Below are 26,150 nucleotides of genomic sequence, written 5' to 3' on the forward strand. Positions count from 1 at the left end.
CCCTCATTGTTCCCCATACTCTCATACAGGCTTTGAAATCTCATCATCACAATGTCCTCCATTACAACCAAGATTTTGATTCCCATTCAAATGCATTTAGCCTTGCAGGCTATCAGTCACAGATTGGTGTGAAAAAGCTGAGGGAAGACTTTGGTGGGAAACGGGGGAAGGAAAAAGCAAAAGGGAAGAGAGATCTGCAGCTTAGGGAGGTTGGGGTCTTTCTCAGGAAACTCCACTGAATTCCCAGTATAACTAAAGATGGTTCTCATCCTCAATTATTACAGGAAAAAGGACAATCCCTTGCCAATGGACAAGCTGAATGACCTAATAAAACCATCATTGTTCAGTTACAGATTGATAGGCACATTGTTTATGCTAAGATGACCAAGTGACAGAATGGATGGATGGATGAATGAATGAACCAGTGAATAAATGACTTAATGTTCATCTACAATTAAAGAGGGATATTGCTCGAAGAAGTAGTTGATGAGGGATCAAGCAAGCCACTTCTTTTGTCTCCACTCTAATCTTTCTTCAACTTCCTATCCATAGTTGTCCCACATACAATGAAATACAAAACTATTGCCTGGGCCGTGTTAAATATCTTCTATCCATATGGCAATTCATACTTTCCAAAGCCTTTAATTCACTGTGGTACATAAATTTATTTGACTTTTATAAGTATAAGCGCAATTTCTGTCTCTCTTTTATTCAACTCAAGTACATGACACCCACAAAAGGGGTGTGATTGGCTGGAAATTATGTGGGTATTTGGCAGTGAAACTATCTCTAGAATCCAGACTTTGTCATTCCGAGATAAGATCCCTTTCAGTCATACTTTGGGGCCAAGGTTCCGTGAAAAACTAATGCCCCAGGCCACACCCTCGGAAAGTGGAGAAAACCTTTGGAGCTGGCTCATGACAAGAGCAAAGAGAATTAGAAAGCCATCTCCAAGGGCCAGCAGATCAGAGACCCGCGGTTACCTGAGTTGGGGTGGCAGCTTGAACCTGTTACGCACATCATCCAAGCGGCTGCCAAGGTAGGGGGTGTCTACTGTCACAAATATGGCCTTGTAGCCCATCCGTTCGGCCCGCCGCACTAGCTGCTTGGTGACGTCACGGTCCTTGTAGATGTACAGCTGCAGCCAGCGAAGCGCCTCACGACCAGCCTCAGCCACTTCTTCGATTGAGGAGGTGGCCCAAGAACTCAGCATCATGCCAGTTCCCAGGGACCTGCAGGCTGAGGAAGAAGGGGGAAGATCAAGACAAGCCTGGCATTTTCCCATTCCAAAGATTTCTGCTGTAGCTCAAGGCTAAAGACACACACAAGGGCAATTTGGCAATAAGGAGTCATATCTTTAAAAAGTTAAAAATAGCATTCCCTTCCACACTCTCTAAATTGATCTTGAAGACAAAAATGAGTCAATTAGCCAAAGGTGTGGCATATATAAGGTGAAGAAGTTGGGAACCATCTGAACATCCAACCTTAGGGGACTGAACAAAATATAGTTTATATATAAAACAAAATATACATTCCATTAAAAAGGTAACTTATTTTGTGATGGTTAATTTTGTGTCAACTTAGCTAGCCCATGGTAGCCAGGTATTGGCTCAACCATGTCTGGATGTTGCTTTGAAGTTATTTTTTAAATGAGATTAACATTTAAATCAGTAGACTTTGAGGAAGGCAGATTACTCTATATGTGGATGGGCCTCATCCAATCAGTCAAAGGCCTTAAAGAAAAGACTGACCTTCCCAGAGGAAGAAGGAATTCTGTGAGCAGCCTTTCGTAGACTCAAACTGCAGCATCTACCAGCAAGATTTTGTATTTGCCAGGCTCCACACTATGTGAGCCAATTCCTTAGATCAGGGGTGTCAAACTCACTTTCAGTTGGGGACCACATCAGCCTCGCGGTTGCCTTCAAAGGGCTGAAATAATTTTAGGACTGTATAAATGTAACTACTCCTTAACTGTTAAGGAGTTGAAATTACATTCAGCCTTTTGAAGGCAACTGCGAGGCTAATGTGGCCCCTGGTGAAAATGAGTTTGATACCCTTGCCTTAGATAGATAGATAGATAATATTATTTAGTTTTAACTTTTAAACTTTTTAAATTTTATCTTTGAAAATTTTGTTAAAGGTATATTCTACCATTTATGTTGCCTTTTAAAACTTTATAAAATATACATGCTAGACATCTCAAGTAAACAGCAGTTTTCCCACATCCTTTCGAGCAAGATATTAAAAAATGAGCAAATAATGAAAATTAGATAGAATCCTCTAACCACTCGTCTTAGAAAACTTGAAAGAACGTGGGTAGTAATCTTTCCTCCAAAAATAGGTAGTACAGCTGGGGGTCAGCTTTAGTGGAGGGAGAAATGGATATCACGTTTTCATGCAAAGACGTAAATAATAAACATGGAGACTACACGACCCTGGGTCATTCAACTTAACTGTGTGCCCAGCACAGGTCAAGTGAGAGTAAAGCAGTCGGCCCAGGGACACATAGGGTGTGGAGGAGAATGAAGTGACATGCTGCTTAAAAAGCTACTTTAGGAGGTTAAACAGCCTCCACGTTTCTCAAACTTCAGGGAAGAGACAAATCTCCTGAAGTGTTTATGAAAACGCAGATAGCAAAACCCACCCCCCCAGCGTTTCTGACTCAGCAGATCTGAGACGGGGCCCAAGAACCAGCTCCAGGTGATGCTGTTGCTGCTAGTCCTGGACCACAGTGTGACATCTTCCATTAGCATCAACGTTTGATAGTAAAACTCTAAGTTCAAATGACAATAAAATGGATTTTGTTTTTGATAAATTTTAATTCTCCTATGCCTTTGAAGGTGTTTTCGTTGTCTTATCCCTGTTCTTCAGGGCATAGGCTGGATAAAGAAGGTCTGAGCTACAGATTATATCTTCTATGGATCACTAATGTGTTCCCTCCAAGTGTTCCTTTGATAACTTCTCTCATAGGGACTCTTGGCTTGTGAAATGTTGCCCAAAAAACCACATTTTATTAAGTATTAATACAAACACACATCAGGAGCACTGTGTGATTTTCACCAGTGGTCCTGGTGAAAAGATCTGTAAATATGAAAAATAGCTCAGGGCGTCCACTGTTGTTTGGAAGGAACACCGGGGGCACTGACAGTTTGGGTCAGAATCGTCTAACCATCAATTTCCCACAGAGAAGTTATGTCCTGCAGAGGATGTGATGTAACAAAAGTCCCAAAGAGATGGGCCACAGAGTGGGAGGACCCAGCACATCTGACCACTCCTCTGGAGCAATGATCTTTCTAGAACTCCCGGATGCCCAAAAGACTCGCCTGGTATCAAGCATAGGGAAATGCATTCCCCCAGTCCCTCAGGGTCATACCAACAGAGAAAGCAGGTTTGCCACACGCCCGAGGGACACTACCACTCTGCCAGCTCTGGGAAGGCATGGAAATGGAAACCAATGGCTAAGTCCTGTCACACGCTGGAAGAGCGGATGGGCTACATAGAATGGTCTAGCTAAAACGAGCACCCAATGACAAGGCCCCTCTGTGTAGTTTACACAAAGGCATCAGCAGCTCTGCCCACAAGAATCAAAAACCTTCAAAAAGATCTTTAATTTACAAGAAGTATATACAGACATTCCATACAGATCATTAGAATCCTATAAACCAGTGCATCAAAAATATTGACATCACCTGAACCGTGACATTTGCATGTCAGTGCTCGCAAACACTTTGCCCCAAATCCCTTGTGATATATGTCCAGGGAAAGCCAAGGCCAGTCCAGGCATCTATTTCCTGAGTCTCTTGGCTCCAGCACTAATGGCTCCTGATGTTATTGGTACTAAGTGTTTTCTTCCCAATGATTAAATCATGAGAGCTGAAAGTTTGAATTGGGGCCCCCCAAAATTCTAAGTTACCAGTTGTAGACATTCAGTGAATATTTGGTGATTTGATGAATTTAATGAGACTCTCTCCCTAGAAGCAGGGGGAATATCAGAGTCTGTGCTGACATATTATGAGCTGAGGATGAGATATAATTCCCAGAAGAGAACAGGAGCAAAACTTAGAAGCATCCATGCTCTTTGGAACATACAATACTCATCACTGTGATCCCCATTTGCTCGTGATTATTTGCTGTGATCAAGGAACATATTGATGAATTATATCCATTGTTTTCAACACAGCTTTATGTTAGAATGAAATAATGGAGCCTGGGGTTTTGCAAGAACCATTCAGAGAGGCCATCATAAATTCGTCTGGTTCCACTAGGAACAGATCTGGGATTAAGTGGGTACATACCAGAATAACAATGCTGCTTGTTAAAATACTGAAATACTTCCATTCTAATTGGTAAGGAACCATGGCTCTAAAGTAAATAAATCCCCTTCTGAGTCCCTTCAATGTGCCATCACTCCAATCTCTTGGCAAGGGATCCCCAGCTCCCTCCCCCAATCCAGCAATTTGCAGGTTAATGCCTGGCAGAGCTGGGGGCATCCAGAGCCATGTGAGAGCTCTAGAAACAGCATCTGAGACTCTCAAACGACCTAGCACAGTCAGACTTTGTTAAGAAGCTCTGATCGGAGTTATGCTAGTCTAGAGCTTGAAAGCACAATGTTTATGAAATCTGTTTTCAAAATCTGTTCTCTCTCCCTAATTCATTTTCCACAATGAAGTTCTGACCTGCTGCTCTGAAGAGCAACAACTTCCAGATTTTATTTTACAAAGGACAGGGGTCAGCTTGCATAGAAGAGACCTGTTTCCAACTTCTGGGTCAGTAACAGAAGACTGTGGTGCAAGCTGCATTTTTGCAACTCCTGGCAAAATGGAAATGACCTCTGAGGTGATAATGCTATCTAGGCCAGGCCTGCTCGTGATGAAGGTCTGTAGGGCGAGTCCAAGTCTAAAAATCTTGGCTAACATACCCAGGAGGCTATGCCATCAAGTAAACACTGATCCCACGACAGGACGCTACTCCCTTACTTCCACTCGCCCCCTTTTATCATCCCTAACATATATATTCCAGGATGGACACTTACACTTTTAATGCTCTAGGTCAGCAGTTTTCAACCTTTTTCATCTCCTGGCACACATAAACTAATTACTAAAATTTTGCAGCATACCAAAAAATATATTTTTTGCCAATCTGACAAAAAAATAGGTATAATTTTGATTTATTCACACCAGATGGCCATTGTTGTGTTAGTTGTTGTCATTTTTTTATTTAACCATCTAAAGGGAGAGAGATCAGTGCCTCTAACTAAATAGTCAGGTATTACATGTTTTAAAAATACTTGTGGCACATTGGTTGAAAATCGCTGCTCTAGATGATACGTTCAGACTATTTATATTTGACATTTCTCTTTTTTATTTAGAGGTAGCATTAATACATTATACCACTGATATTTTAAAATGCCTTCACACACACACTAAAAAAGAGATGAGAAAGTTCTCAGGCACTGAGGCATCAAAGGCAATGCCATATGTATAACCTAGGAAATAATATCTGTATCTCAGGAAAACAACAGGGCATAGTGCATTCGGGGTTGGAAGGCCTGGGCTACAGTCCCAGCCTTACCGCCCACAACACAGTTCATCTGCAAAATAGCTGTAAGTGCAGGGGCTGCCCCGTCCTCTCAGAGGACTGCTGGATAGTCCACTGAGGCAATGTTTGTGAACATTTTCTGTGTAAACTCTAAGGTCAGGCAATTGTTAAAGGGTTAAGTGAGAGAATACCTAACATCATTTGGGAAAAAAAGTTCTACGTAGCTTTTTAAATTTTTCCAAGACCTGAGTTTCTTAACATCATTATTCATAATCTCCATGCTCAGCTTTCCTCTGCAATGCTTTTGATGCTGAAGACACCCATTCCTCTTTTCTCTTGCACATAAGGTGTAAAATGCGCATGACCCTAAGGAAGAAAGCGATTAAAGGACAGAGGAGTTTTCTCCAAGCCAAGGAACTCCCTGCTAGGTCCTCTATAGGATGAGAACATCAAAGGACATAATTCCTACAGTCCCAGGGTGCACTTCACTCTGAAAAGCCAGGAGCAAACAACAGCAAATAATCTGAGAGGTGCAGCAGAAACATACTTTCGCCCCACCATGGTGGGAACAGCTAGTAGGTCTAAAGGGCTGTCAGTATTTGCTTAGTCCAGCTGTCAAACAATAATAGCTGGAAGAAAAAAAATTAATTTTCACTATATTCTCTTGTTTCTCTACTCTTTCGTTTCCCTGCTGGGGCACTTGGACTTTGTAGGTGTTTGGTGACAGTGACACCACAGACCCAAAGGCAAGTGCAGCAGAAGGGTGGTTTTCTTTTCTTTCTCTCCTTTTTGCCTTTTGTCTTACTTTGCAAACCCTATGGGCAGACTCCAAAATGAAGCACTAAAAAATGAGAACCCCAGGTCACAAAGCACTCAAACGGTTACTGGGGAAGAGCAGAAGACGAGCAAGCCATTGGTGCGAGTCTGCAGGAGCTGAGCAGGGCTGTTGAGGACAGGAAGTTGTGGACATCACTCAGTCACTCATAGGGTCTCCAGGAGTTGGAGATGACTCAGTAGCACATAACACACATCCTGCCATTTGCAATACAAGTGTTAAGTATAATTATATGGAAGTAAATGTGATCAATGTCACTGTTAACTATCACCCATGACCCTTATCGCCCCACCACCATGAAGCAGGCTGTCTGCTAGTGGAAAATGCTGGCCCATTCTGTTTCACAGAACAAAAGTCACCCTCAGACCCACTCACAATAAAGTTTCTTATTAGAGTTACATCACATGCCCTAGGGTGGGAAATGCTACAAGGGTCTACAATGAGCTGGCAGAAGACTGAGAGCAGTTCAGCGTGCCCAGACTATCATTCAACAGAGAGTTAACTCAATTTCCTATGCTATGAAACTTGAAATCCACTACAGAGTTTTATATCAACTCATACTAGATACAAATGCAGCCACCTCTGGGCTTGATGTAAACCCTAAACTCCAGTGTACAGTGATTGAAATGGACTAGAGCTTTGCAAAACAGCGTGAACCGGTCGAATCTTCTCTATGGCTAAGAAATACAATGTGCTTCTAGATTTTGGTAGGGTTTTGCTTTATCTCAGGCCTTAATGAACATGATTATTTCTGATCCAGGTAATCTGGATGTGGAGGAGAGAAGACAGGAAATCTCTTATGGACTTAAGTTTTAGGGGGCTGGACACTAAGCTTACCTGTCCCAGTTCTTTGAAAACCACTTTGTACACATCTGTCTCATTTATCTAGAGTCTACTTCTTACTTCCTGCTGCATTTTAGGCAGCTGTCCTGAAATCAGCTGGCTCTCAGAAGATCTTAGAGAGTCTTTAAATGGGAATGCCATTCATTCTACATTTAACACTGTTTCATCTTTGAGGGCTTGAGTTACACCTTTAGTCAGGAAGCACCAGGAACTTTCATTTCAGGCTCTTTCCAGTGCTTCTCAAGCTTTGATGTGCATAGGAATCACATGGGGGTGTTGATAAAATTCAGATTCAGACACAGTAGGTCTGGCATGGGACTTGAGAGTCTATATTTCTAACAAGCTCTCCAATGATACTCATGCTTTTGTTCGTGGAGGATATTTGAGAACAAAGTAGATATTTTCATTCACAAGCCCTCATCCAAGTTAATGGGAGGTATCTGACGGTCCAGGAAAAGATAGGACCTTATAGAAAAAGGAAGGAGAAACGTGTGGGTGGTGGTAGCAGAGGCAGTGGCTGGTGTGTGGCTTTCCAAATGCCAGTCATATCCCGCTGATGAATGCGTCTTTTCTCTCCACTGCTGTCCCTGTGGAGGGAGGCACAGATATACGTGCCACAATTTCTTATGCATTCGTCTCTTACTAGTTTTAAAGTCAAGGTATTAAATTGCACTATAGTAACAGCCCTTCAGCATACTTAACCATCATCAGACGTATTTTATAAGCTTGCTTATCTAGGATTAGCCCAGGTTCCTAGCTTTTAGGTTAGAAGCAAAAATAAATGACAAAATAAAAGTAAAATGGCAGAAGACAAGGAAGGAGAGAGAGAGGTTACTCAAAGCTGAGAAGGCACAATTTACCAATTGTAAAATTGCTTCCAAATGTTCGGTGTCAGGCTTACACATATAAAGAAGATGCTGAGTCATCAAGTAAAACTCAAGTTTGCCGTGCTATGATTGATGAGGAAGGGGGCTGTGACACATCTGAGGATGGTGTTCATCCACAGCCACTATGACAACAACAAACAGAGGAAAATATAAAACCTGAGGTATCGACGGGAGTAAATGTCTGTGATGTGGAGCATTGTTTCATGTGGGACAACCACATGCCCAGATTGGGGCAGAACAATGAAGCAATGTGCTACTTTGGGTCCAAATGATTCCTTTGAAAATAGCTCTCCTTTATGGGAAAGGTGAGTTAAGTTCCCAAATTATGTGTTTGGAGGAAAGAGGGTAATACCATCAAAGGGCCTCAAGTTTTTTTAAAGCACATTTGATTAAAAAGCTCCTGCAAAATTTAGTCATCCAAACAGCTGTGCTGAAATTTTGTTAAGAAAACGCACTTTGTCATCTGCACAGGAAGTCATTGTGTAATGGAGGAAATATGCAATGACAAGTACCAAGCGGTTGTGTGGTTCCCAACTCAGGGTCTGACACACTCACGTGTTTGCATCGACGTGAACCCTCACATCCACTGAGGGTATCGACCTTTCTTTGCACAGGAACTACCGTTACACAGGTTTGTTAAAGACACCGTTAACATTGTTCCAGGAATGTCTAAAATTACCATCGAGATTACTTAGAAAAAGAATGTTCTGAAGTTAGTAATCTAAGAGAAGAACAAAACTTCCACTACAATTATGCTTGCAACACTTAGAAGTGGTCAAGCAAATCTTAATTTACTATTTAGGCAACTCAGTCAATTTAAATGCTGCCAAGAAAGGCCAGGAAACTAGATTTCATCTTTCCTGTGCCTTCATCATGGTCCGTTGTCTGAGTTTGGGCAGTAAAATCATGAGCGATCACTCTGTCACTATACAGTGAGAACTCTTTTTCACTGTATGGAAATATTTTTGAGGAAAAGTTAGTCCCAATGACAACTTAGGCACCCCTTCCCTGCTTCCTCTTTATCTCTGGGCAGAACTCGGGAGCAGAATGAAACATTAGCTGTGTTGCCCTGATTCCCAGGTTACTGCTCTGTCATTGTATTGACTCGTCAGGTTTGGGCATAGCTGGCAGATGGAGACCACACCATAATAAAATGCCATTTTAAAACTGTTGGGAGGAATATCAGCTCTGCATACCACGATGTCCATCACCTCCCTCAACTGAACAGCCTCCGTGTTGGGACACACAGATGAGCCTCTGACTTCTCAAAGTCAGGCTTTGTCATCAGGCACACTAATAATTCCAGAAGAAGCAATTTTATCCTCTCCAGAAAGCTTCCCAATACAATAGCTCAAGTTAGGGTGGAAAATCTTCGAAGTCATATCTTGTAACGTTGGTCTTTAATATAGCTAACGTCTAATTTTTAATAGCTATTTAAACCCTGATTCTATAATTTTTGAAAAAATTTAGATATTAATTATACGATTTATATATGTATAATATATAAAGAAGTCTATAATCTTTTAATATATACATGTATGTGTGTGTACATGTACATGTATGTGTGTGTATGCAATGTGTGTGTGCAGAAGGAGCATTCCACTGAGTTTTGACTGTTGGCAAAAAAGGTCCAAAACATAAATCAGCTGAAGTAATTTAAAAATGAAGATGAGAAAAGGTGTGAATTGATGTTTTTTAATACAATGATGCAGAGGTATTTCCTGCCAAATGTTTCACTGATGTAATTTGGACAAAGTTTTCTCCATCAGCCCTCCTTACTTTTGTTTCTCAGTAAAAATTGATAAAAAATGAACAAAGACAAATAACTGGGTCCGACTCTAGAATGAAGCAGATCAAACCCCGCATTAACCACTGACCAGCTCTAGACCTCAGTCAAGGGTGTGCTTTTCCTCCATGTCCAGTGAGGGGAATGATAAATGATGATCGCCTTGCGGGTCTATTGTGAGGATTAATGATAGGAATGTGAAGTCCAAGCTTCTCGTGCATAAGATACTCACTTCAGAAAGAGCAAAAGTTTCACTTAAAGCAAATCTGGTGTTTTTCCTGGATTTAGGGAAAATTGAGAATAATGGGGATATTTTCCTCGTAGTTATGCTGAAATGTGTATCTACTAGGTCACCTAGTACAACACATAAATATATAAATCAATAAAGCTTTCAAAAATACATCGTTTGGGTCTGGAGCAAAGGAAATGACAATTTTTCTTGCTGAATGGTCTTTCACTCAATGTTAGGGTTGATCACTTAATCTCGGAAAATCCAGAAAATTCAACAGCTAAAGCTCTCACCTACACCCTAATTCCGTTCACTGGGGTCTGTATGGCTCTTTGTGTTCCTCCGCAATCTGTTCCACCTGCACCTTAATAGGTGGTCAAGTCAGAGCTGAGTCCCAAAACTTCACTTTGGAATGTTCTGGCCTTTTAGGCTCAAAAAGAAAGTGTTTAGATTTAATGGTTTTATGGCCCATCAAATCCTGTGCGGTAGCCTCTAATTGCATCCAGGGGCAGGAATTTCTTTTAAAAATCTTTTTTTTTTTCTTTTGACAGTTTAATAAGAATTTGCTAATACGCTGAGCATTTCTGGAACAGGGCAGGTGGGCTGGATTTCTCCGTATTTGAGGTCCCAGCGCTCCCTCCTGTGGCACTCGTCTGTATGGCAAGTTAGAAGCAATGAGACCAATGTGTGTTTGTTTAATCCCTTTTTTCTCTTTTTGCCTTTCCGTATTGAAGTGGAGCAAAAGAGCTAATGGAACTCCTGAGAGGGTGAAATAAAATTTATTACAGCCACTGTGCACAAAACCAGAGATAATTCCATGATAATGCCCCAAAAGCCTCAGGGAATAGTAAGCATTTATTAATCGGTTCCTTAAGAAGTCAGAGATGCTCTACTTATCTTGCAAGATGGAAACTTAACCTAAATACACCACCTCTCTTGTACGCTACTAGTATTTATGTTTATTAATGCTATTTCCTTCAATATGTTAAATAGTTGTAGAAATGATTTTATAATCATGCCTGACATTTATGTAAAAATCAAAAACCAACTTATTAGTTTCAAATGAGTGTGCCATTGTAAGTACAGGAATTCATATGACTGCTTAAATATAATGATTGTCAATTATCAAACTGTTGACTAGATAACTTACTGCAATTAATCTCTTAATCATAATACAACTCATGCCAAACTGCAGCCCACTCAGTGATTTCCAGCTGGCTTCCATCTTAACAGTTAAGATAGAAGGAAAATTCTTGTTAAGTTTTTGTTTGTTTAAAATTCGAGCCCCTTTATTTATGTTTCTGAATTTTATACAAGGCTCATACTTCCTAATGAGTTTCAGATACTTTGGTTTTGTACCATCCTTTCAAAACTAAAGGGATAAAACTATAAAAACAGAACATATGCAGTTAATATTCCAAGACTATGGCTTGGAGCTTGTCTCAGGGTTCTTGCTGCAGTTAACAACGCTGGGCAGTAGCAGTAACTGACCAGCATATTACTGGCAGCGTTGCATATGTGAGCAATCACCTTGAGCAAAGCATTTCACCTCTGCAAGCCTCGGTTTTCACATCCTCAGGAGCTGGAGAAACATCCTCTCAGCTTTGGGCTCACACATGTTCAGATGGTGCTCAGGGATAGATGAGTTAATAAATTCAAATTGCCTGGCACGCACTTATTGCTATCATTATTTTCCACAAGACTTTGAAGTATCTCTTTTAAAATGTATGTAGCATTTATTAAATACCTATTTGTGTTTTCAGGAAGGTCCAGAGATAATGCCTATCTACTTGCTCTCCTCTGTTCCATAAATGCAGCTACGAGAAAGGAAAATCAGAGGCACACAAGAGCTCTCTCCATGACCTGTGGTCTCCAGGGTGTAAAACAGGGTGCAGAAGATAGAGATGGGATTTCAAAAAATTAAGAAAGGTCAGCTCCCTACTTTGAATGTTCTTATAACCATGCACACTGGGCTTCGGCCACTTGGCACCCTTATATATGACCCAATGACTGTGTTTAGGGAAACAGGTTTTTATTAACAGGGTTCCAACCTTGGGGGTGCTGAGAGCACTCCTGCTCTGAGCCTTTCTCTCCAATAAGACCCAGAACTTCTCCTGCTCCCTGAAAGGCTAGGAGCCAAAACCATGCCCAGCAGTTCCCCATTTCCTATCATCCTTAAACCAGTCACACAAACAGACCTCCATCCTCTCTGGCATGTGCACTAGTGGGTTTCAGAGTCGCCATCCTCCCGCAGCAGCTCTCTCCTTCAGGATCTGGAGTGTGCTGCTCTCAGGCTCCATGTAGCAGTCCAGAAGCCGTGTGCCGTGCTGCCCTGGATCATGGCATCCCAGAGGCTGGAGTCCAGGGAGGCACATGTCCCAGTGTAGGACCCTGTCTCTAGGAGTGGGCTCCCTTCCTCTGCGAGGTCTAAGCCCCCCAGTGGGCCTGGCATCTTTTGGTCCCACAAGCCTTCCCATCCATGCAGGGAGCAGGGCCAGAGGCCCAGAACGTCCAAATGCCAAAAGCCCAGAAAGAGAGCTTGCACCAAGCTCCAAAGAGAGAGACTTCTCCGTACCAAGCACCTGTACCAGAAGCACAAGCAAGCGAGAGAGCAAGAGCTCACAAGAGAGAGCCTTTCTGCCCTTTGCTATTAAAAGGCCCTCCTGAAATCCCACATGCCCAGGAAGACAGTGGGAGTGTCCAGCTTTTCCTCTGGTGCGTCAGTGTCCGCCGCTTTTGTCAGCTCCCCAGTGTCTTTGGCCCTCTTTGAGCTGCCATTTATAGTCAGGGTGAAAGTTTCCAAGCCACGCTGAGGTGCACATGCATCTGTTAGTCCAGAGTGGGGCGTCCAGCGCCCCACAGCTCATGCAGGTGCTGTGTGAGCCTCCCCCGCCTCCCCTACTCCCCCCTGCCCTGCTATGTCACTAGTGACTTGACTCACAGTGCAAGTTCTCACAGTCATATTTTCTTTGTTTACAGTTTGCCCCTGGCGGTAGCCTCCTTCCCCAGCCCCTCCCTTCCAGAAGGCACAGGGCTGCTGTGTTACCTGCCTTTGTCATGCAATGTGCCTTGGGTACTGTGCCTTCAGCACCCTTCTGCCCCTCCTGCCTCTTTGCAGAATTGGGGGAGTTGCCCTGTTTTTCAGGGACCTCTGCTCCAAACTACTCCATTACAATCTCTCTTTATGTATTTGATAAAATTTTAAATGGGCACAAAACTAATGGATACAGGAAAAAATTATAAAGATCATCTACTCCTCTTGGGAATTTTCTGTTTTTGTTCTTTGACTTTTCTCATCATGAAGGGTTGTTTTGTTTTGTTTTTCGTCCTCACCCAAGGATATAGTCATTGATTCTAAAGAGAGAGGGAGAGAGAGAAATAGCAGTGTGAGAGAGAAACATGAATCAGCTGCCTCCCATATGCACCCTGACCAGGGTTGGAACACGCAACCTTTTTGGTGTAGGGACAACGCTCCATCTAACTGAGCCACCCAGCCAAGGCTCATGGTGGAGTTTTTTCCTTTGCTTTTGTCTTAGCAGCAGAACTTTTTCTTTAAAGAACTGTTTGTTTGAACTGCAACATACAAAGTAAGTAGAACCAAACTTCTCTGAGATCCTTGGGTACAACCCCAGGCTCCTTCGGACCCAGTAGGCAAACCACTGATCTCACTTAAGCAGCTCACTTTATCAATGAGGAAACGAGGTAATCCTAGAGAGCGCAAAGGACCTGTCACAAGAAGTGAAGCTAGTTAGTGGTGAATTTCCACATAAATCAGGTGTCCCAGCCCGTCTAGACAGCCCAAGGGACAGTTGTAGCCCACAAAAGTATTTGCTTTGGCCCACACATTGTTGCCCCAATTTTGATTTATTTGCCAACATTTAAAAAGCAGGAGATTGCACATAAAAACCAAGATTTCTGGCTTCTCTTAAAATTTTGAAGATTGGCAGCCCCACACCCTCACTCCCTTGGGGCACCCGTTAGCTAGCACCAAGCTAGGCTGCCCCCTTTGGGTGGAACCTGCAATCTCAGGTGTGCTGGTCTCCACCAGGGAGCCTGCATTGTTGTTTTCTGAACTTCCTCCCTCTCTGGATATTTACATTACCAGCCTGGCCGTTAAGGCCATTTTTTGAAGTTCCTGCATAAAGCGTAACAAACAAAAATGTCTTTAGCAAAGTAAAAAGAGCCATTTTCACTCCCATGGAGGCATAAATGGAGTGTACTTTTCTAAAAGTGTTTTTCATGTGTAGAAAAGAAAGATATAGGGGACTCTGAACTCTGAGGGGAAAATAAAAAGTACACCACCTTTTAGGAAGCTTTCCCTAGTGTTAATCTCATGTAGTCCTCACAAGAACCTCTAAAGGTAAGAGCTTTATTCAATTAGGGCTGCCACATACAGCAAATAAACATACAGGACACACAATTATAATGATTTGTTGTTTATCTGAAATTCACATGTTCATCGCCACTTTGAAAATTTAAAACAAAAAAGAGTCGCCCCATTGGCCACTCTGCCGTGTAAGAAAGTGGAGCTCTGTTCCTGGTTTATACTGGGGGTGTGCCCTGCAATCGTGAGAAGAAAGGCCAAGAGCCCTTGGGTCAGTGCCCTGTGAAGAAGTCTGGAGAGCCAACTGGGAAGATGAGATTGTGATACCATGGCAACTTCCAGACCTTTCTGGAAGCCCATTTTAATTATTCAGGCCAGACCATTTTCTGGGGATCTGAATAAACCCCACCTACTCTTACCGACCAGGCTGAAGGGGATACTTTCTCTAGAGAGAACTGCTCATTAACCCCAACCTCTTGAACTTGGCCCTGACTTCTTCTAGCTAGGGGCCAAGGCCCTGAAAACAGGAAACCTTAATTTGGGAACAGATCATTAAGAGGGTGGGAAAAAGAAGTCCTCTAAACAACTTCCGTAGATTTCACCATTTCCCCAAGGATCAGGCTTGCTTGAGAGGGTTTCCATATTTTGAAACAATAAAGTCAATCAAATATCAGCTGCCTCAATTCTAAATAGACCATCAACCCATAGGTGGTCACTGGAATATAGAAGAAACCCTTAAGGATGTTTAAATCCTGGAGGGAGGGTTCTACTACAAACCTACTACAAATCTGGAATGTAAGCTGTGATGGCACAGCCCAGACAGGACCCTGATCCGGAACAGATTCTCCTGGGCACTGCGTGTAACCTTTCATTGCTGACTCCTCTGTGTTCTCACTGCACCCCACCTTGGTTCTGCCTGATCCACCTCACCCCAGCATCTGTCAAGTATCTCATTCTCCTGGGGGACCTGCTTAGCGGGCTCTTCAGATGGTAAAGTAATTACTTGTAGGAGATTGTAACTCCTAAAATTTGTCCAGATAAATGGGCTTCCCCTTATGACATTCTATGGGATTTTTCTGGAAATTCAAGGTAAAGAGCCCAGACTCTAGAGCCAGACAGCCTGGTCTGAACCCCATCTTCATGGGTTGTTTTATGTGACTCTGGGCAAGCTGCTCAGCTGCTGTGTGAAAAGGGCTTCATAATAACACTACTTCTTTGGGTTGTTCAAAGGCTTCAACATTTTAATCCTTGTATTTAGAGTAGTGCCTGGAACATGCTACTTACTTTATAAGTGTTTGATAAAGAAATGTAGAAGAATAATACAACAGATATTTAATAATGCCTCGTGGTTAGGGCCGGGAGGAAATAATGTTGGATAAAATAGTCTAACCCAGGCTATCACATTGTACTTTTGAAGTAAGCTTTCTTCTCGTTTTTCTTTCCACCTGACCAAAAGTAAGGAGCACAGACCTTGGACCCACCAGAAGGGAGGAGGAGAGTAAGTCCTGTCACTTCATAGCTTTCTCTGGGACTCTAGCACTATGTCCACACAATGGGCACAGTGACACCTGTCACATATCAAATAAAGTAATACATATACAAATAATTTGCAGGCTCTAGGGTGTTTTACAAAGCGAGCCCTACTTACTGCCTTCTTTTACTTCCTCTGCTTCTTTTCCATTCTCTTCCTGGTCCCTTCTCCATTTTTCTCTCCTCTTACAAATTTAGTTTTTATTGTTTTCTTCTTACAAAATAATTTAAAGGAAATTTTATAAGTATGGACCAAAAGTAGGAAGAATATAAAGTCAGGAATAATCCTATCAGTCATATATACACACTTATAAAGACTCGTCTGGTTCTTAATCTTTAAAAATAAGTTCATTTTAGTGTCTTCCTATTGTTTGTAACTGCTTTAAAAAATTTATTGTATTGTCACTTCTCTCCACACCACTACACTGTCTACAATATGATTTTTACATAATTTATCCCATTTTTAATGCACCCTCTTTTTTGCAACCTATTTCTAATTGTGGGACATTTCTGTGTTCTTTTTCCAAATTCCCTATTAAAAGTAACAGAGACATGAACGCCCTTAGAGAAATGTCTTTCCTCAAAATCATTACTATTTCCTTGGAATTCTTAGAAGAGAATTTACACCATCGCAGAGAATTCACATTCTTCAAACTTTGATACACAGTGCCAAATTATTTTCTAGAATGATGATTTCACTGTACCCTCTTGTCAAGAGTACTTGAAAATACACATTTTCCCTCCAACCTCACCAAACTGTATAATCTTTTTTTTTATTTACTGATTTAGAGACAGAGGAAAAGAGAAAGTGAGAGAGAGGGAAACACAAATTTGTGGTTCCACTTATTTGTGCATTCGCTGGTTGCTTCCTGTATGTGCCCTGACCAGGGATTGAACCCACAGCCTTGGTCAATTGGGATAACTCTCTAACTAATTGAGCTACTTCTAACTTCTTAGATTCAAAAGAAGTCAAATAGACTTCATTCCCAACTTTATGAGTTTCTGAAGCAGAATGTGGGGAGATTAATCATTGTGCATAACTTCTCAAATGTCCACAGCTTCTGGAGGACTGGGAAGTTAGTAAATAAGCCCTAGTACGAAATTTCCTTACATCTTCTTTGAATTTCTCATCACTCCCTTCTCCTAAGGCAGATGGAAATGCTCCACTGGGAATATAACCCATTGGTTAAAAAAAAAAAAAAAATCGTGTTCCAAAATCATGGCAGATGACACAACCAATCAGGTTGCTGCATTTGTTCTTTCCTTGTGAGAATCTCAGGGATTTGGAGGAAGCAGGAAGGGCTTTGAAATAAGGTAGCCATGAGGTTAAATCCCATATCCGCCACTACCTAGCTGTATGACCCAGGGTGAGTCAATTTCTCAGGCCTCCATTTTCTAAGATGTTGAGATTAATACTCAAAATACACCTCAAAGTTATTGAGCCACTACTGTGTGCCAGACACTGTTTCAAGCACTTTAAATGGTATGTGCAACCCGAGGTGTTTTGTACTATTTTTATCCTCATTCTATATCTGATAAAACCAGAGCCTTACAGTTCAGAAACAGAGGAGCATATAATGTGCAAGGCCAGGCCTTCTGATGGCGCCGGCCAAGGGCTTAATTCCTCTGGCTATAAAAACATCCAGGGAAGTGATTGCATGGTGCACACAGAGAGGGGAGTCACTAAACGTTAGTCCTCTTCTGTCCCATGGGGTGAGGACCTTCTTCCTACCTCGCACTGTTGCAAGCTCCCCATCCACGTGAGCCATGCACTGCATGGCCGTGGCCCCAGCGCATATGGGCATACTGACTCTTTGGCCCAGAACAGAAGTCGACAGGTCTACTTCAGCAACATTCCGGAGCATCCGCGGATAGAGCTTCCATCTAGAGTTAAAAAAAAAAAAAAGTTTTAGAATTTCAAAAGTATAATTAGAGCTTTGATGTTACATTTTAGTTAAAAAGAGAAAATTTTCTTCTATTTTTTTCACCAAGCAAATTACTTTACAGGGCTAAAGGGGCAATTTGAATGTTTGTTAAGATAGAGAGTTAGCAATAAGATAATGAATTTCTCAAGCCATTGTTCAAAGTGAGGTATATTTAACATACAGGAGAATTTGCCCATTTGAGTGTAAAGTTTTTTGAGCTTTGACAAATGCATATAGCCTTATACCTGTCAAAACAACCAAGATCCAGAACAGTTTACTATCCTGAAAATTTTCCCCATTAGCCTTTGTAGTGAAACTCTCCCCTTAGACCTCCCCTAATAACCATCAGTCTATGGGGGGGGGGGGGTTCCTCTAGTTTTATTTTGCAAGAATGTCATGTAAATGAAATCATACAGCGTGTAGGCGTGGAAGCCTGTCTTCTTTGAGTAAGCGCAATGCATTTGACATTCATCCAGTTGCTACAAGCATGAGTAGATTGTTCCCTTTGGTTGCTGAAGAGTATTCAGTGGTAAGAAGGTAGCACAGTTCATTTACCCATTCCCCTGATAAGAGACATTTAGGATGTTTCCAATTTGGTACAATTATAAATAAAGTCACTATGAATGTCCACTTAGGGTTTTGGGGGGGGGGGCGGAACATAAAGCATTCATTTCACCTCCTCCAAGCCATGTGAAGATGGTATACAGAGGAACTGCCTCAGGCAGCTTCCTTTTAAAATTATGATGTTTTCTTTTTTCAAAATCCTTAAGCTGCATTTTGTATGCATTGAAGTATAATAATAAGGGAAGATAATTTTTTTCAGTGTAAAATTGAATCTTTTCTTCAGAAATGTTATTTGGCAAAGATTGGAGTTTTTGACTTAAAAAATTTTCGACAACTGAACATTCTCTTAAATGCCTTTTCCTGCAATTGTTTTGTGTTACAGTTAAAATTCCAAAACCAAGAACTAAAACTTCACTGGCAAAATTTACAGGAGAACTAGTTCTCTTCCCTCTCAGCAAAAGTTGTATCTCCTGTTTGTTCAGAATTATTTTGCATCTCATTAGTAGCTGATTTAAGTGGAAGAAAATGCAGCCTATTCTAATGAGCACTGAGACAATAAAGGTTTAGTACACACGCATACGCACCTATCCGGCACCTAACTTTCATTACCTAGCTTTAACTCTGCTTCCAGGATATCAAGGTTTTTAGTTAATGGAGTGAAGTGTGATTTAGTAATGGAGTAACCAAAATAAATAGAACCTCCAAAGTCTTAAGTGAAGCCTACTTCCTGTAGCGGAAGGGGAAATTCTGCCTTCAGGTTGCTTTGAGCAATAGCTAACAGCCTGTAACCTAACCCTTCCTCACAAGATGAAGTAAAAACATCCAGCCCTGAGAAGCGTAATAAAGAAATTTTACAGTGTGATTTCTTTGCAATTCCTTTGAACATCATAATTGTCATTATTTTCCAGCACACCACATGCTTGGCTGCTGGAAGTCTTTTCTTCTCCACTGACCCTCACTGCATGATTCTTTTATCTCCATTCTGAAGGGGGTGAGGCAGAAGCCTTAAAGGGAGTTTTTATTACCAATCACCGCTAAGTGTATTATTAGAATGAAAGAAAAACATTTTAATAGCAGTTATTGAAGTGCAGGTCTTGGAAGACATTAATATTTACTTAGAGCTAAGGAAACAATGAAAGTTTTTATGAAAAACACACGCAGAACTGCAGGGTATCAGCTGTGTGTGTGCGCGCGCGTGTGGCAGAAGGACGTTTTTAAATGTCCAATTCCCACGTATCCACGCAAGGTTCAATTCCATCTCAGGCAGTGGCTTTGCACTTGTCCACATGGGGGCGCAGTCACTTTAACTGTGTGCTCCAGCTTCCCTACACATCTTATTTTGTTCAGAGGATGACATTAGAGAGACTTACCAACGAACGTACAAAATGCAACTCCTAGACAAAATTAGACAAAAATCAGTAGAGTGGGAAAACATATGTTCTCTAAAAATTCCTCCACATTTTGATATTTTCCAAAGAGCAATTACAACTAACTTTGTCAGTTTCAGTAACTTTTCTAAACCCCACCCAACTCCACCCCTAATTTAAGTGATTTTTTTTTTACCCCAAATCGTACATAAAATAGGAGTTGACTATAACCATGGACTGTGCTCTTCCGAGACCTCCACTTTGGGAAAAGGATTATGAAGATTGACAAAACAATTGAACAAATTGAATAATAAACCATTTTTTAAGGATGGAATAAAAGATACCTGAGTAAAGGAAGTAAGGTAAAGATGGGAATCCTTTAACAGGACTTTCAACCCACACTTCACATCTAACAAAGGGCTCAAATTTTATTTATCAAAAAATCAGGTGACATACGCACTCCCCTAAGGGGCTACTCTGTTGAAGGAAGGCATTCGCTCATCATCCAGCTGTTTATGCTGTATACTGTCACTGAGTCCCACCAACTGAGCACAGTGAATTAATGTCTTATAAATCCTGTGAGGTGATCACATTGCATTCTAATTTTTCCTCATTATTTTTACACTAAGCCATTAAAACATAAAATATATTTATATAAAGTATACCACAATTTTTATAATCTTATTGTTTACCATTCATTTTTTAATGGTTTCTTCAGCCCCTTGAACCTCCTGAAATGGTGCATGATTGTGTGTGTGTGTGTGTGTGTGTGTGTGTGTGTGAGAGAACACTTGTCTGGATGAAGAAACCACGGCTGTGGGGTGGAGGGGGAGCAGTGGAAGGGAGGGGATGAAAGGATGGAGGAGAGGAGGAGAAGGAAAAAATAGAGTTGGGATCTGAAACCCCTTTCCATATGAATCCTCAAAACCAAGAGACAATTAGTTGCTTTTCATAATGCAAGAGCAAAAAGCAACATACTTACCCATTTTGCAAACTGGCTAGATGATTCTGTAACATTTATACTGTATGAAAAGGATACTGAAAATGCCACTGGTAACTTTATATTGCTTCTCAAATATTAAAGACAGAGAATGTTATCACTTTTACCACCTGTTATTTAGAAGTGTCAATAAGCAATACAACAGGAATGAGACTAGCTTCCTTTTCTAACATCATGAAGCTTCCAAATGTCCAAATTGTAGAATCATTTTCTACCAATGACAATTCCATAATAAGCCACAAAATATGTGAAAACCATGCTTGAGAAGGATACATTGAGTTAATATATAAGAGAATGAAATTACTATTTGACTTATTTATTTGATTGATTGATTTTTAGAGAGAGAGAGGAAGGGAAAGAGAAATATGGATTTGTTGTTTCACCCATTGGTTGACTCCTACATGTGCCCTGACCAGGGATTGAACCCACAACCTTGGCACATCAGGACAACGTTCCAACCAACTGAGCGGCCTGGCCAGGACAAATAACTGTTCTATTTGGAATTAAGTCCAATCAGGTCAGACCAAGTAAGATGTAGCAAGCTGACATTTGCTCTGTTCTTGTCAAGTTTGCAATAGAATACTCTGTTCTTCTGGGTGATTCTATCTATTTGACTTTATTTGTCCTTTTATTGAGGGGGACACAATAATATTAGAGTTCCAAGTGTTACCCAGAGATGTCTCCAAGTAACTGCTGGGTCACATAAGTGGCTCATGTCCCCACAACTGCAAAATGTGGTTGTCAGAGCGAAGTGCAGAGAGATAAAAGCTGTCACTGTGAATGATCTTCTGTTGTGCCTGTCAGAGGGAGAGGCACATAAATCTCATACGCGTCTTTCAAATACCCTGTCATCGTGTCACAACAGGCTACTTGAGGTCTGGGTGTTTTGTGGTCTTCGATTAAATCAGAATGAGAGATTTCAGACTGATTACCTTCATCCCATCGCCCCAAGGCCACGACAGTCCTAGCACAAAATCTGCCCTTAGTTCCACATGATCAGCTCATCACAGGGTGAGGGACGAAGGGCCACCCAGCAAGTTACACAGCCCGAGAGGAACTGAGGCGTCAAATAGGCAATGGCCCCGAATGTTTGTTGCAATGAAATCTCCTCAATGATTTTAAGCCCCTCCTCTACTCTTAGACAACTTTTCCCTTCCCATGGCTATTCCAGCATCTTTGCAGCTCATTTGGTTTCCAAGGAACATCTGAGACAAAGTCAAGGCTAAAAGGGGTTTGGGAGAGGCCCCAAACTTCACCCCATTGTCGAGCTCCTACACTGATTTTCAGGGAATCTATGCTACTTGCCAACGAACACCTTGGTTAGAATGATTTCATTTCTCCTAATTCATCCATGGAAAGTGATTTTGAGGGATTTTGCTCTAGACTAAAGAAGAAATCAAGAAGGAAGGCAAATTCTTTTACCTGGATATTTTCTGCCTTTTTTCCTTTAATTTATCACCATTGCTGAACACCCATGATACTCACTGGCTTCACTAAAGGCTATAATGTAAATGGATGAGCCTGAAAGACTAGTGTATTGAGGGCTCTTCTCGCCTACTTGAGCAAATAAACCATTTTCGTAACTGCTGAGAGATAAAATACTCTTTTAAAGTTATTTTGCTTCTTGTTTTTATTACAAGCCAAAACACATAAACCATGACACCCACCATCTTGTGCTTTGAAATATGAAAGTCGAGGGAAAACTAGCTTGGGAAGAGAGATGAAGCTCTTTGGAGGAGAGATTAAACAGCAAAGTTGAAAGATTAATGCTACCTAGACAAATTGAAATCTAAAGTGGAAGTTTAAACAACAACAATCAAAATGAGTGATAAGGGGAAGAGCCAGCAGGATGGGAACATTTGAGGCAACAATCTGTTGCGGCTCAACCAGGGAAGATCTTGCATTTAACGTTATCTTGCATGAAACGCTCCTTCGAACACCATGGACACACTCACTGCCACGCTCAGGGAAAGAGACAGTGGGGTTATCAGAATTCCCCACTGTTTTCACACACAGCTAAATTAGTTAGTCCATGTAATTCCAAGTGAGGGACCTTAGGGTTGGCTTTTTCAGTCAGTTGTTCAATATAGTCCCAGGTTTGAAATATTTTAAAATAATCTAAAGCCCAAGATTTCTCACAACCCCAAGAATTTTGCTAAGCATATATCTAGACAAATAATTCTACATCATCAACATTGAAACTAGGAGAACTTATTTTGGTAGAATGTCTTTGCGTAATTTTCACACATCTTAAAAATAAATAGTATTTCTTACCTGGAAAATGCTGCAATATTATCAGCCAAGGTTTCCTGATCATTTGCCCCAGACCTATAATAGTCATATATAGACTTCTGAAGCACCGATTTAGCGTGTCGTTCATAATCACTGATACAAACTAGCCGGGTGGACATTTTCACAGGTTATTGCAACCCCAGGTTGTTTTTATTTTTTTCCTGTGTTGCCTTCTACATCTTGATAATTCTGTTATTTGTCAATTATTAATAGACTTTTTCCAAAGTTCAGATTTAGTTCTCTGGTGTTACATTAAGTGAGCAAACATATGCTTAGACTTTGAAATTTCATTCGCAGCTATCGGTCAAAAAAGAGCAACACCTAAGCTGCAAGAATTGGGATTGCGGAGCCTGTAAGGTTGTCACCTTTCAAAGGCAGAGCATGGAGTTAAAATGAACGACTTAGAGAAGTACTCACGTGAAACCACTCTTGGCTCAGTTCTGCCTAAGGCTGCTCCTTCCACAGAGTGAGTGCCTTCGCTCCTTACTTGGTGCCCAGAATGGGCTGCCCCTCATTTTCCTTCCACACATGGGTCACGCACATATCATGTGAAAAAGAGCTTATGCAATGAGCTGGACGTCCAATAAACATGGAGTGTCTGTACACAATATGAAATTTGGAAGATTATAAACACTTGGCTTTAAGAAGGAACCTTAAGCCCAAATACATAACTTAATTCTTAAAAGGTCTTATCTAGCTCTGGAGAGGAAGTAAGGAAGTGCCATTCCAAAGGACCTTCTGGTTTCAGGCTGGAATTTCAGTTAATCATGGAACACCTGGAGGACTTCCCATTACTCAGACTTGATTTAGAAAGCAATGGCTTTGACATCAGTCACACCTGAGTTTCAATCTAGGCGCCTCCACTGAGAGCTAGCTGTTCAGCAGCTGAAGTCCATCTGCGTACACTTGTACAAGAATTTTCTCTTGAACTTGGAGCCTGCTGTCTTCCAAACATGTGACATACTACAGGGCTATGGAATCAAGACACCCTGGAACAGCCCACAACGAAGGACTTAAGGGAGTTGGTGCATAAAAACCCCATCCCTCACTCCTCTGGTGGCTGATTTGTACGTGGGATTCCACGGTGCAGGTGTCAGTTGTCCACAGTGTTAGCTGGTGCTTCCTTTTCAATCTCACTTCCCTACCCATTAATTTAATTTTGAAAGTTTATACTACTAGGATTGACATTTAATTATCTATAGGTCTGTTCCTAAAACTCACAAATGCTTACCTTTTGCATCAGTGTAGTGCCAGGTAATGTGACATTAAAATTGCCCTTGGAAGGAGAAAATGTGTTAATATGATACAGGATTCCTATAAGAAATAACTCAATTTCTTGGAGTTCTGGCCAAGATGGAGGTGTAGGTAGATACACTGCACCTCCTTGCATAACCAAAAGAAGGACAATAACAATTTAAAAACAAAAAACAACCAGAACTGACAGAAAATTGAACCGCATGGAAGTCTGACAACCAAGGAGACAAAGATGAAACATTCAATCAGACCGGTAGGAGGGGCAGAGACAGGCAGCCAGGGTGGACAGAACTCGCAGCAACACGGCTGGATCCAGAGACTGGCGGATTGTGGGATGAACGGGGCAGGCGGTGCAACTGCTAGCAGACCCTGCAGCCCCACATTCGCGCACAGATAAACCAAGAGGAATGGCGGGGCAGTGAAACAGACCACGCAACCCCAGACTTCAGCTCCAGGAAATAAAGCCTCAAACCTCTGATTGAAAACACCTATGGATGTTGAGGCGGCAGCAGGAGAAACTCCCAGCCTCTCAGGAGAGTTTGTTGGACAGACCCACAGGGGCCTAGAGCGTGCACGAGCCCACCCACTCGGGAATCAGCACTAGAGGAGACCAGTTTGATTATGAGTAGCAGAGGGAGTGAATGAAATCCGGCAGAGAGTGGAGCAGGCCCCATTGCTCCCTCTCGGCCCCTCACCCACATACAGCAGTGCAGCGCAGTGACCAGCATTACCCTGCCCCAGTGAACACCTAAGGCTCTGCCCCTGTATGTAACAGGTGCACCAAGACAGAAAAAAAAAATGGCCCAAATGAAAGAACAGATCAAAGCTCCAGAAAAAATACAACTAAGCTACGAAGAGATAGCCAACCTATCAGATGCACACTTCAAAACTCTGGTAATTAGGATGCTGACAGAATTGGTTGAATTTGGTCGCAAATTAGAGGAAAAAAATGAAGGCTATGCTAAGAGAAACAAAGGAAAATGTACAGGGAACCAATAGTGATGCGAAGGAAACTGGGACTCAAATCAATGGTGTGGACCAGAAGGAAGAAAGAAACATCCAACCAGAAAAGAATGAAGAAACAAGAATTCGGAAAAATGAGGAGAGGCTTAGGAACCTCCAGGACGTCTTGAAATGTTCCAATATCCGAATTATAGGGGTGCCAGAAGGAGAAGAGGAAGAACAAAAAATTGAAAACTTATTTGAACAAATAATGAAGGAGAACTTCCCCAGTCTGGCAAAGGAAATAGACTTCCAGGAAGTCCAGAAAGCTCAGAGAGTCCCAAAGAAGCTGGACCCAAGGAGGAACACACCCAGGCATATCATAATTAAATTAGCCAAGATTGAAGATAAGGAGAGAATCTTAGAAGCAGCAAGAGAAAAGGAGACAGTTACCTACAAAGGAGTTCCCATAAGACTGTCAGCTGATTTCTCAAAAGATACCTTACAGGCAAGAAGGGACTGGCAAGAAGTATTCCAAGTCATGAAAGGCAAGGACCTACATCCAAGATTACTGTATCCGGCTAAGCTGTTATTTAGAATGGAAGGGCAGATAAAGTGCTTCTCAGAGAAGGTCAAGTTAAAGGAGTTTATCACCAAGCCCTTTATTATATGAAATGTTAAAGGGACTTATCTAAGAAAAAGAAGATCAAAAATATGAACAGTAAAAATGACAGCAAACTCACAGTTATTAACAACCACACCTAAAACAAAAACAAAAGCAAACTAAGCCAACAACTAGAACAGGAACAGAACCACAGAAATGGAGATCACATG

The 26,150-nt window shown here is 41.5% G+C and overlaps 1 protein-coding gene across 1 annotated transcript in view; it reads right to left on the reverse strand.

Annotated features, from left to right (window-relative positions):
• The window catches only part of HAO1 (hydroxyacid oxidase 1), a 48,485-nt gene extending 25,187 nt beyond the window's left edge, over window positions 1-23,298 (reverse strand). The window contains exons 1-3 of the mRNA XM_024559712.3: window positions 23,103-23,298; window positions 17,705-17,856; window positions 984-1,239 (exon numbers count right to left, since the gene is read on the reverse strand). Of these exons, the coding sequence (XP_024415480.2) occupies window positions 984-1,239; window positions 17,705-17,856; window positions 23,103-23,239 (545 nt within the window). The 5' untranslated portion in view covers window positions 23,240-23,298. The remainder of the gene's footprint in view (window positions 1-983; window positions 1,240-17,704; window positions 17,857-23,102) is intronic.
• Between the last annotated feature and the right edge of the window lie 2,852 nt (window positions 23,299-26,150).

This window comes from Desmodus rotundus, chromosome 6 (genome assembly GCF_022682495.2).
Source record: "Desmodus rotundus isolate HL8 chromosome 6, HLdesRot8A.1, whole genome shotgun sequence".
Taxonomy (NCBI): domain Eukaryota; kingdom Metazoa; phylum Chordata; class Mammalia; order Chiroptera; family Phyllostomidae; genus Desmodus; species Desmodus rotundus.